Genomic DNA, 12,013 nt, shown 5'->3' on the forward strand with positions numbered 1-12,013 from the left:
ACCATAATCCCTGAACAGGACTTAATCCGAGGCCAACTCGAATTTCATTTTGAGGCCCAGCCCCATGGTCTAGCACTGCGACGGCGTCTGCCTTGTATTGGAGAATTCAACTGGTGTCTCTGGTGCCTCTTGGTTTCGTGAAGATTGACTGACGCCTAGCGGATTGACTCGCCTGTCACAACGACTGTATTTTATGCAGAAACAGACATACTTCTTGTGACTGCCGGTTCTGCTCGACTGGGTAAAATCGCTGGGACTTTGGTATTAAACCCTCGACTTAAGATGTCCATCAAAAACGGTGCAGGATACCTATTCAGCCAGATTGATTGTCCTAGACTAATCGCCCATTAGAGGCAATCTATGCCGCCCTTCCGTCCACGACTCGAGGCCAGCCTACGCAACTTTCAGTTGACTCGAAGGGGGAAAGACTGGCATATGCCGTAGGCTCTGTGGGAAGAATTGACTAGAGCTCTTCATTGATCTTGATCATAGTCAGGCAAATCCATCTTCATACGCTCCATTGATAATCCTGCTCAAGCATCTCAATATACGCAACACACAACCCCTACCACAGTCGCTAGATTCTCGCCATCAGGCTTCTACTGTGCGTCAGGTGATTCTGCTGGCATTGTACGAGTTTGGGACTGTTCACCAAACGGCTCTGGCCTGACAAAGGGAGAATACGCCATCATTTCTGGTCGTATCAATGATATTTCTTGGGACGGAGACAGCCAGAGGATTATTGCAGTGGGCGATGGTAAGCAGCGCTATGGTCACTGTATTACCGCAGACTCTGGGAACACCGTTGGCGAGATCAGTGGGCATTCTGCACAAGTCAATTCTGTCAGCATAAGACAGCAAAGACCTCTTAGAGCAGCGACAGCGGGAGACGACAAGAATCTTATCTTCTACCATGGCGCTCCATTCAAGTTCAACTCCATCCCAGCTAGAGGCACGCATGCAAATTTCGTGTATGGTGTGGCGTTTAGCCCGGATGGAAGTCAGCTGGTATCTGTTGGAGGCGACAGAAAGATCTTGCTCTATGATGGGAAAACGGGCGACATGAAAGGCCAGATTGGAAACGGCGATTCTGCCCATAAGGGCAGTATATTCGGAGTCTCTTGGTCAAAGGACTCCAAGAAGATTGCAACAGCAAGTGCAGATAGGACTGTCAAGGTCTGGGATGTGGAAGCTGGCAAAGCAACACAGACAATCACATTTGGGGAGGAAGGCACGGTTTCTATTCCAGATCAACAAGTTGGCGTTGTATGGGCAGCTGGTCGGTCAGATGGGCTCATAGTATCCCTGTCGCTCAGTGGAGATATCAACTACCTCAATGAAGCATCTACAGGTCCGACCAGAATCGTCTCTGGACACCAGAAGAACATTACAGCTCTGACCGTCAACGAAAGTGACACATCACAAGCGCCAACTTTATGGACAGGGAGCTATGAGGGCCGATTATGTGCTTGGGATAGCGCGACGGGTGTTGCGGAAACTATTGATGGCAATGGCCATACCAATATCATATCTGGTCTTGCAGCCACATCCGGTAAGCATCCACAGATTTATTCTGTTAGCTGGGATGATACTCTTCGCTCAGTTGATACGAGCGCGAAGACATTCAATGGCAAGTCAACTCATTTATCATCTCAACCGAAGGCTTTAACATGTACTGCCAACAGCATGGTCGTTGTTGCTCAGCTAGAGAGTGTGATTGTGATCAGAGATGGGGAAGAAGTCGGGGAACTGGCCCTGAAAGCTACCCCTACTTCCCTCACTGCATGTGGAAGCACAGTCGGGATAGGCGCCTCGGATTCATCCCTGAGCATATACGCTGTGCCGCACGACAGAGCACCGAAACTTATTGCCTCACTTGACAAAGTATCGGCAGGCCCTTTGACAGCCTTGTCATTCACTCCAGATGGCTCAATGATCGCAGCTGGGGACTCTACTGGCAAACTTCTCGTCTATAGATTGAGCGGCTCAAGCCTGGAACTTGTGACCAACAGGTGGTCCAGTGCCCATACAGCCAGGATTACATGCATAGCCTGGAATAAGGCTGGAACACATGCTGTCAGTGGAAGCTTGGATACACACATATTCGCTTGGAGCTTGAAAGATCCCGGGGCTCGCGTGAAAGCAGGCAATGCTCACAAAGAAGGTGTTAATGGGATCGCTTGGATTGGCGAGAGGGCGGTCAGCTGTGGTGCTGATGGCACAGTCAAGGTTTGGGAGATTTCTGGCTTGAAATGACCGGACAGGGCAAGTTTAACAATGTGCTGAGACCCTCCCCTTCACCATATGTGATACGTGGTGGTGAAGCTCTGACTCAGAGCGACAGTAGTGAATATGAGGCCCATGTGCTGTCGTGCTCAATAGTCGATGTATCACAGAACTATTGAATAAATCTGTCAGGCATGTCTCCCTACTGGATTCTTCTTCTCATGGACATTCGTTGGTTGTATATGCTCTCTTGGTAAAACCGGAAACCATAGGGAATCGCCCGATCTGGAATAGCATTCTATCAGAAGTGGATGACCTTTTTCCCACTTTTATCCACACATTTCATATCCTAGCGTTGGGGTCTCTCCCTCACCGTTGACCTTTGCGGAACTACTCATTCTTTTACCGAGATTGTGGAAGTGGGAAAGACCTGAATGATATCACTCGCCCCTTCGAAGTTGTGCGCCCTGGCGGTGCGCCCACCATGTCGACGACGATAGAGACATTCAACCCTGCCGCCTTAAGTCGAGCTGATTCTATTCCGACATCGCTGCAGGTGAACAAGACCGTCGCAGCCTCCTCGAGCAAGAATGCAAAGTACGGCAATGGTGCTATTCCTCAACGCATCGACTTTGAACCACTCTATACCGATCTCAAGGCCCTCATTGGGAGCCATTGGAGTACCTATCAAGATGCGCTGTCAAAATTCGTACTAGGTCGCTCTTTCCTGCAGCAGTTGTACATGCCTACAGTTGTCTAACCTCTTCTCTACAGGCCGACTCTCTGCCACCGAGTTCAGCGACTTAACCGATTCTTTCCTTCTCGGCTCGCCTCAAACAGAACACGCCCACAACGCGCTCATCTGCGCCATCCTCTACAATGTATCACGTGAGAAGCCAGATCATCTCGGTCCAGCAATATGGGTCACAGCCGCAACAGATAAGTCCTCCACCGCTGGCCCATCAAAACCCAACATTGCGAGCGATGCGGGGGAACAGCGCCTCAAAGTCGAGGTCATGGCTTTACCCGCCCGGGATAGAAGAAGACTAAAAGGCATCGGCGGTGGCGGCGACAGACCAGAAGACGACAGTTCGCTGAAGAGAAAATACGAGGACTACTACCAAGCAGGCAAGATTCGAGTCCCAGAGAACGTCCCCCCAAGCGCCGGAGGCCTCAACAAAACGAACTGGGACCTCGAAATTCGCAAACGCTACACCCAGCCCCTCTTCTCGGAGACATTGGAATTCCCTGACGCGGCCGGCATCTTCTCGCGCATGATCCCAATCTGCTACGAAGAATCCGTCGCCTCAGGATCCAGCATGCCCTGCGCTGAATTAGTCGCAGTAGCGACAGAGACTTACGTCAAAGATCTCCTTAGCAGTGTCTTCAATCGCACGAGAGCCAACGGTCCAAAGTACGACAACGGCGCCGCCGGCGGCGTTTCTACAGGTGCGTACCTGCGCCAACTGGAGCGCGAAGAGCACGACTTCCGTAACGGAAAGATACAAAAGGGCCGGGATACCGGCTTGCTGCCCGTTGAGAACCGAGAAGCCGTTGCCAGACGACCGATCGGGATCACGGACTTGAAAGTCGCCAGTGGTGTTGGCAGAGGTCTCTGGAATGGGATGCCGCTGATCGGAAGTCGAGTCGCTGAAGCAGCATATGGCAATGAATTCGATGACGTTGTGGAAGAGAGGAGACGAGCAGGAGAGACGGCTGCGGCTGCCGCAGGTGTAGGAGCGGCGGCGTTGAAAAATCAGCATCCCCATACTACCTCGGAGCATCCTACGACAGATGAGATGGATGTCGACGACGATGACTATGGCTGGCCTGGTGGCGGGGCAGCGGATCGAGAGGCGTTGGGATCTTTACTCGAGGATTACCTCTCCATTCGCGCCTGACGGGAGCAGAGCAGAGCACATCCCTGCTAGGGGTATGATGCACGTATCTTTCAGCGGCGCAATTGGGAATATACACGGACGTACTCTGTACGCGGAGCTACCTACGGCGGTGCATGTGCATATGCATATAATGGCGTACTATTTTACGACAAGACTGCAAAACGGCGATCGCTGCCTGACAGCCAGGCAGAGGGCAAAGGCAAGTACTATCTGCAGGTGCCACATTTCAGGGATTGCATTTCTGGGTTTGGCTCTCAAACTTAACTTGGGAGGGAGTTGGCCAGGTGGAATATTGAAATTGCGTTTTTTGGTCGCTTCCAGGTGCTGATTTAGATACCCTGAACTTTTAACACACGTACATAGCAGTTTGTTTCTTAGAAAAAAGTGGTTATTGTTGCCATCTCGATCTCGCTTCATCTTGCTATCCGCGAGATGTTTATAATATCATTGTTCTTTTGCAAGATCGGGATCTCCCTTCTACTGTAGTCCTATTGTAGGTCGGATAGATTGAATGGAGTTGATACTGTAGCAAGAGCCCGGCAGCGGAGCGCACCCCCGCATCCAAGACTGCGGGGATTACTGTCTATAGTATCTGAGCGATCTGCGGACACTCGAGAGGGATAGGGTGTGTTTACTGTCCATGAAGAAGCAGGAACGGTATTGTAAAAAGAGCGAGGATTTATCGCTTCTGTATGTAGACCAGCTGGCCTGGGGAGAGAACGAGCATGCATCAACCCATCTCAGCCCTGACACTGCTTCCTATCCTCCTCTTATCACCAACGTCTTACGCTCAAGAAGTCGGTCCCAACTATGCGCACCCGCTAGAGGATCTGGACAAGGACCTACCTTTTTCACAACCGGTTACATTCGCTCATCTCCCCTGGGAACGCTGCCTCTCTGTCTCGCACTCTATGCCCATTGACATCGCGATCCTCGGCTTCCCTTACGATACATCCACCTCCTACCGTCCAGGGGCGCGCTTCGGACCACGCGGCATCCGGGCCGCCAGCTCGCGTGAGAAAAAGGGCAGAAGCTATAACACAGTCTGGGGGGTTGATCCGTTTCAAGACGGTGGACTGAAGGTTCTGGATTGTGGAGATATTCCCATCACGCCGTTTGATGCCGCGCATGCTTTCAAGCAGATGGAGCAGGGGTACCGGCAGGTGTTGTGGCATAACACGAGCGAGGAGAGTAGGTGGGAGAGGCCGAGAGTGTTGAGCTTGGGAGGGGACCATTCGATCGTGTTACCCGTACTGAGGAGTTTGAAAGAGGTATATGGCCCCATCTCAGTGATACATTTGGATTCGCATCTTGATACATGGGATCCGTATCGAGGGTATACGGGTATCGCTTCGGAGCAGTCGGCTATCACGCATGGGACATTCTTCTGGCACGCCAGTCGTGAAGGTTGTATTTCCAAAGGAACGAGTATCCATGGAGGGTTGAGGACAAAGCTGTTCAGCCCGAAGGATTACGTGATTGATAAGGACTTCGTAGGATTCGAGCTGATCGAAGCGCATGAGATTGATGATATCGGGGTTAAGGGCATTGTAGAGAAGATGAGAAGAACAGTAGGTGACACGCCGACCTATCTGAGTATCGACATCGATGGTAGGTTCCGCCTAGAAGACACACTCGTAAGCTGCTGAACAGGTCAATCAGTACTCGATCCCAGCATTGCTCCTGCAACAGGCACCCCGGAATCAGGCGGGTGGACGACAAGAGAGGTGAAAAGGCTCATCAAGGGCCTAGAAGGGATCAACCTCGTTGGCGCTGACGTGGTGGAGGTCAGTCCACCATATGACACGGTTGCCGAAGTGACATGCATTGCTGCGGCAGATTTGTTGGTTGATATCATGGCACTGATGGTCAAGGACAAGACGGGACCGGAGAATATCTACGTTAAGGATGAACTGTAGTGACACCGTTAACCAGAATACTTCAGTTCTAGAAGTAATTTTACGTCGGTGGTAGGGCGCATTTGGGAGTAAGTGGAACAGGTAGGTAAACCCCCGAAAGAGATCCTTGCCTGGCATGAAGCACCCGTGAGAACGAGTAAGACACTGGAGAAGGTCTCCTGGCCCAAGATCTTCCTCAGTATTGTTGGTCGGCCGCTTCGGAAGCAGCTCAAGTATAAGTCACATCACTCAGCCATAATATAAAAACATCAGGGTAGGTCGTGCTCATTGTGCCCACCAAATATACAATACCTCATTGTTGTCTCTAGGCCTGCCTAGTGTCACCGTAGTTCTGGTTCATTAAATTCGACGTATCCGGCCAAATTGCAGACTCCTCACGCCGACGAGCTCACCGCTGCTGGTAGTAATTGGGCACAAGGACAAAGGGGCTGATATTGGATCGTATCGAACATCGTAGAATTTGGCAAACTCTGATTCATGAACAGCGCTTGGCGTTGGTGGAGGATGAACGCGAAGCTTTGCTCAGGAGGCGCCGTCTTCCGTCTTCCGTCTCCGTTCAAATCCGGGGAGCAGCTGGGCAGGGATCAACTCTTGCTCCTCCAATCGCGGGCCGCTTTGCTGTCAGACCTTGGACAAGCTGAAGACGGGACGTTGTCTTGAGAGCAACTGCCATGAACTTCTTGTTCGCCTCGTCGTTATGCTGAGAGGCTGATCTGAGCGAAGTAATTCATCATCAGCATGGCGGCGTCGTCTGCTGGTAGCTCGCCGACGAGTGATGCTCCACAGATTCCACGGCGAAATGTGAGTCTTTCCTTGCAATCCCTCACCAGATACATCTCGAACCGTTGAGCTAACCTCAATCCCAGCTTCGACAGGCGACCCTCATCATCCCGCAAACAGGCAGGCGAGTCAAGAGAAGGATAACGCTTCACGAAGTCGACGGGCACAATGACGAGACTAGTTCTCCAGAGGAGTCGACCAGTGACACTACGCCTCTCCTTGTCCGTACTCGAACGAACTCCGCTACATGGAGAAGAAAGCGAGGAACTCTCTCTGTGGGGCAAACAGCGAAATTAAGAGCATTGGAGAAGATTATGGGGGTCAAGCACTTCCTCATGTCTGACGTTGGCAAAGGAGTCTTCAAATGCTCTCTGGCCTATCTTCTGGGCAGCATGGCGACTTTTGTTCCGTTCCTACGAGATTCCCTTGGGCATCAGGATGGAAAGCATATGGTGGCTACTATTACAGTCTACTTCCATCCGGCACGATCGCTAGGGAGCATGTTCGATGCGCTCATCTGCGCCTTCGCCGCGTTCGTCTATGCGGCCTTTATCAGTATCACGAGCATGAGCGTCTCAGCCTTTTTTAGCGATACCCTCGATCTGATGCCAGTAGGTCACGTCATTGTGCTAATAGTCTTCTGCGGTGGAGGCCTGGGTTTCATTGGGTGGGTCAAGCAGAGGAAGGGTGACGCTCTCGTAAACGTCGCTTGCTCACTTGCATCTCTCGCAATCATCACGGTCATCACTAAAGAAGGTGCTGTCCAAGCAGGAAATTTTTCCTTCGCCAAGATCAACCAAGTTCTGAAGATGGTCGTGATGGGGGTCGTGGCTACAATGGCAGTATCACTTGTCATATTTCCCGTGTCTGGCAGGTTGAATCTACGGAAGAACATAACCTCAGTCACAGATTCCCTGGCCGATATGCTTGCTCTAATCGCAAGTAGCTTCCTCTCTGGGTTTGAGCAGGAATTAGAGGAGACACCTTTCAAGAACATCGCTGAGCGGCATCTGCAGACTTATTCGACCCTGGCGAAGAACTTGAAGGAGGCCAGGTACGAGCACTATGTAGTTGGAACCGAACGACAGTACAGGATCGAGGCCAAACTCGTACATTGTGTCCAGCGCGTCACTCAGAGCATTGGCGGGCTGCGAAGTGCTGCTGCAATGCAGTTTACTGTATCGAGACAAACAGTGGCCCTAGCCAAGCATGGTCAGAACAAAACCTACAGTGCGTATAGCACACCTTCGTCTGGGGTTGGTCCATTCGCAACGCCTCCAGCACGCACGAGCTCAGGAGATTTCGCTGGCATCTTGTCTGCTATCGACGAGCTATCAGATGAGGATAATGCTAACGACGAATATCTGAACGGGCAGCTCTCAAGTTACAGCGTGGGCTTCAGGTCACCGTTAGAAATATTTTCTCTCTTCATCCACCATCTTGGTCCATCGATGAGATCCCTGGCCTTTACGCTCAAAGAGATCTTGGATGAACAACCCTTTCGGCAGGGAGTCAAGCACGAAGTTACAGTCAGTCCCAAGTTTCGAACGAGCCTAGACCGAGCTATTGAGCTCTACACGGGAGCTCGGCGGGAGGCCCTGAAAGCCGTCTATGATCAAAAGGATATGAATCGAGACCGGCCCGTAGAAGTGGAAGCAGATTGGGAAGAGGTTGCTGCTAGCTGTGGTCACTTCTCATTCTCGCTTCTCGAGGTTGCTGAACAAGTCAAAGAATATTTGTTGATTCTTGACGAGTTGCAGTTAGAAGTCGAAGAGCGTCCTGCTGGTCGGACATGGTCATGGCTGAAATTCTGGAGACCCCAGACCAAATCTCACCCAGGTTCAGATGAACCTGAAGCACAACATATGATCGACGACCCTGATGCTGCAGGGCTGCCAGTAAAGATCTCTGCAGAAAGGCGACTAATAGATACGCACATTCTCTCTGAGAAGGACAAAGAGAAGCCTACGATCAAGCAGCGTATATTTGGGCGCTTGTGGAGTGCTTTGTCGATATTTAGACGTGATGACACGAAGTTCGCTATCAAGGTTGGGGTGGGCGCCGCGATATATGCAATGCCTTCCTTTATAGTCGCTACTCGACCTATTTATGGCCAGTGGAGGGGCGAATGGGGTTTACTTTCTTACATGCTTGTTTGTTCCATGACCATTGGTGCCTCGAACACGACAGGCTATTCTCGGTTTCTGGGTACATGTCTTGGTGCCGTCTGTGCTATAGCAGCATGGGAGATCTCCAATGGTAATCCATTTCTGCTCGCCTTCCTTGGGTGGTGCATGTCTTTCTGGACAGCGTACATCATTGTTGGCAAAGGCAAAGGGCCCATGGGAAGATTCATCATGCTAACATACAATCTTTCCGCACTATACGCGTATTCTCTTTCGGTCCAAGACGAGGATGACGATGGTGATGAAGGCGGCACTCACCCGATCATCAGTGAAATAGCCTTCCATCGGGTGCTCGCTGTGCTTTCTGGTTGCATCTGGGGCCTTATCATTACACGACTTGTGTGGCCAATCTCTGCAAGACAAAAATTGAAGGACGGCTTGTCTCTTCTCTGGCTGCGAATGGGTCTGATATGGAAGCGGGATCCGCTGATGACAATCACTGACGGAGAGACACCCAACCAGTATATGAATCTGCGTGAAGAATTCGAGTTACAACGATTCCTGTCGACACTGGAGAAACTGCAGGCTTCGGCCAAATCGGAATTCGAGCTCAAGGGCCCCTTTCCGGACGCACAATACAGCAGGATATTGAAGAGCACTGGTCGCATCCTGGACGCTTTCCATGCTATGAATGTTGTCATTCTGAAGGATTTGACAACCAGCCAAGGCGAAACGGCACTATTGAAAGCCACGGCTCGAGAGCGGGCCCAACTCTGCAGTCGTATAAGCCACCTGTTCTCTGGTATGTCCGAAATGCACGTGATAGGGTCTATTTGAAGCAGCTGCTGACCAGGTCATCCAGTTCTTGCATCGTCAATGGCGCTGTCATACCCATTAAACGACGCCTTGCCAAACACAGAGCACACTCGGGATCGTTTGCTTGCGCGCATTTTTGCCTACCGGAAGAGCGAAGCCAGTGCGAATGGTACTTCGGACGAGGACTTCGGTCTGTTATATACCTACGCCCTTGTCACGGGACAGTTGAGTTGTGAGATCAAGGAGATCTTGATGGAGATTGAAGGTCTGTTTGGTGTCTTGGATGAAGACTTGCTCAAATTGCAATAAAGGTACAGGGTCGAATATTTCTACCCCTAGTCAAGGGCCGAGGTTAAAGCGATGGTGTTTCTCGGCTATGGGATATAGATACCCCTTTCTCGTGGTTCTTTGGCTTAGATGTGGTCCATTGCCTAAGCTTGGCGTTTGTGGGTGCTCATTGTAGGAGATTTTTTGCAGCCATTGACATACCACTGGACGTAGGTGTGCATGAACTCGTTCGAGAAGCACAGACGAACAATGGATCTTGGTACATTACATCATGGACACTAGCAGCAGATCTTGGTTACATTGGGTCGTGGTAGCAAAGTTTCTTGTGCATGTTTAAGATCAATAGCTTCACCTCCAGCTAATATAGTGACAGCCCTGGGCCGAGGATCGAAGACAACAGCGCTGAGACTCGTGGCAAGAGTTGTCGCACAACATCGCGACTGAGACAGGTGGCTTACTACGGTATGTCTCACTGCAGGCCGTTCCTTGTGCGCTTCGCTGGTTGGGTACTACGGTAGGGTATGAGTATTGGGCGTTAATATGTAGTATGATGTACAAAGAGTTGCCAGAAAATATGGCCCAATCCAATAATCTGTTACTACGTAGTAAGATTCTCGATGATCTTGCCAATCACACTACTAGGTAGTATGTAGAATGTGGTTAGTAGGTTGTGCTTAGGACTGTCAACGAACCTTTTATCACGAAATCAGCGGAAGCTCCCTGTAGCCAACTACTAGTACTTCCCTCCACAGTAGGAAGATCTGGACCAGCCGCTGTCCATGATGATCAATCTGAAGCTAGAGGTGTTGCTTTCCAATGCTCTTGGGTGAAGTTCACAATCGTTGATGCCGCGTTAAATATGAAAAAATCTTGCTCGAGGCTCACAATACTTGTGCCTCCCTCGGTATGTTGGATGGGTGGATGACGTCTAGTCCCAGCTGGCATGCTCAATGCCTAACCTTATCATAAGCCATGAGGTGCTGATACATACTCCTCTCTTCTCTTGCAGAAGCAAGTGCATGCACCATATGCACACCTTTCGATGCGTGTGGATGGCTCCTTCATGGCTTCTAGGTGTCTCTGCATGATGTAGGTCTAGAACGGCCATTCCTGAAGCAGAGCCCCTCTCATTCTTGCTGAATATACGCTGAATATGGATCTACATCTCACCCACTTTCCCTTCTTGACTCACGGAGTTGTCACGGCAGACCCTAGGTTACTGCTTCGAATCTCCTGTGAGCAACTGTTCCAAGGCGCCATCATGATCGTGCTAACAGAAAATGCCAGTGGTACTTTCTTAGGCCTTGGAAATCAGATTCATGCCACGGGAAAGGATTTTGCGATGATCTGCAATTAGTAATGCATACTCTGCATGCTGATTTATTCGAATCTGGAGTATTGCAGAAGCGGTTCGGGAGGCTTCCGAAAGGCCTCTGGCACCGATCTGAATCCAGGCGAACAAACACACTCTAACTCTTAACCTACACACGCACACACACACCACCTCTCATACTCAACCCTTCTTCTGGGCCAACACACCATATCTGCATATACCCCGGGCGGATCATCATATCCTGGTTCATCTCTGTGGATCTGCTATGCTCTTCCGTATGCCGTGTTGAATCCAATCTTGCAGTGATCAGCATCGATTGATCTTACCGCCACAATCACCTGTGCTTCAGTACCTTCAGAGCTTTCTCGTCGCTACACGAACTAGCCAAATGGTCCTCCGTCGATGCTCGCTCGCTTATCGTTCACAGACGGTGTCACACAAACATTGTCATCGCAATGTTACGCCTTATGATAGGCTTCTGCTTTCATGCTAAGTGTCGAGCTATACATCATTGAGGACAGGGTTTCGTGGTGTTGATGGTGGGCATCTTGATTCTATATCGTTGAGCACTCGATTCCGATAGGGTATTTGTCAATGACTTGTTCATCACAGGTGATGTCACAG

General features: G+C 50.6%; 4 protein-coding genes across 4 annotated transcripts; all 4 read left to right on the plus strand.

The window, feature by feature from the left end:
* Positions 1 to 282: 282 nt before the first annotated feature.
* On the plus strand, positions 283 to 2,256 carry EPUS_04733 (uncharacterized protein; the record flags this gene model as incomplete). Its single annotated transcript, XM_007805722.1, has 3 exons — positions 283 to 298; positions 352 to 440; positions 493 to 2,256. The coding sequence occupies 3 exons, from the start codon at positions 283 to 285 to the stop codon at positions 2,254 to 2,256; spliced, it is 1,869 nt and encodes a 622-aa protein (XP_007803913.1).
* A 454-nt stretch (positions 2,257 to 2,710) lies between these two features.
* On the plus strand, positions 2,711 to 4,127 carry EPUS_04734 (uncharacterized protein; the record flags this gene model as incomplete). Its single annotated transcript, XM_007805723.1, has 2 exons — positions 2,711 to 2,942; positions 3,001 to 4,127. The coding sequence occupies 2 exons, from the start codon at positions 2,711 to 2,713 to the stop codon at positions 4,125 to 4,127; spliced, it is 1,359 nt and encodes a 452-aa protein (XP_007803914.1).
* A 725-nt stretch (positions 4,128 to 4,852) lies between these two features.
* On the plus strand, positions 4,853 to 6,046 carry EPUS_04735 (uncharacterized protein; the record flags this gene model as incomplete). Its single annotated transcript, XM_007805724.1, has 2 exons — positions 4,853 to 5,738; positions 5,790 to 6,046. 2 exons carry the CDS (start codon positions 4,853 to 4,855, stop codon positions 6,044 to 6,046), a joined length of 1,143 nt encoding a protein of 380 aa, XP_007803915.1.
* A 738-nt stretch (positions 6,047 to 6,784) lies between these two features.
* Positions 6,785 to 10,077, plus strand: EPUS_04736 (uncharacterized protein; the record flags this gene model as incomplete). The annotated part of the gene is made up of 3 exons (XM_007805725.1): positions 6,785 to 6,847; positions 6,913 to 9,754; positions 9,815 to 10,077. 3 exons carry the CDS (start codon positions 6,785 to 6,787, stop codon positions 10,075 to 10,077), a joined length of 3,168 nt encoding a protein of 1,055 aa, XP_007803916.1.
* Between the last annotated feature and the right edge of the window lie 1,936 nt (positions 10,078 to 12,013).

Source organism: Endocarpon pusillum, assembly GCF_000464535.1.
Source record: "Endocarpon pusillum Z07020 unplaced genomic scaffold scaffold4490, whole genome shotgun sequence".
Classification (NCBI taxonomy): domain Eukaryota; kingdom Fungi; phylum Ascomycota; class Eurotiomycetes; order Verrucariales; family Verrucariaceae; genus Endocarpon; species Endocarpon pusillum.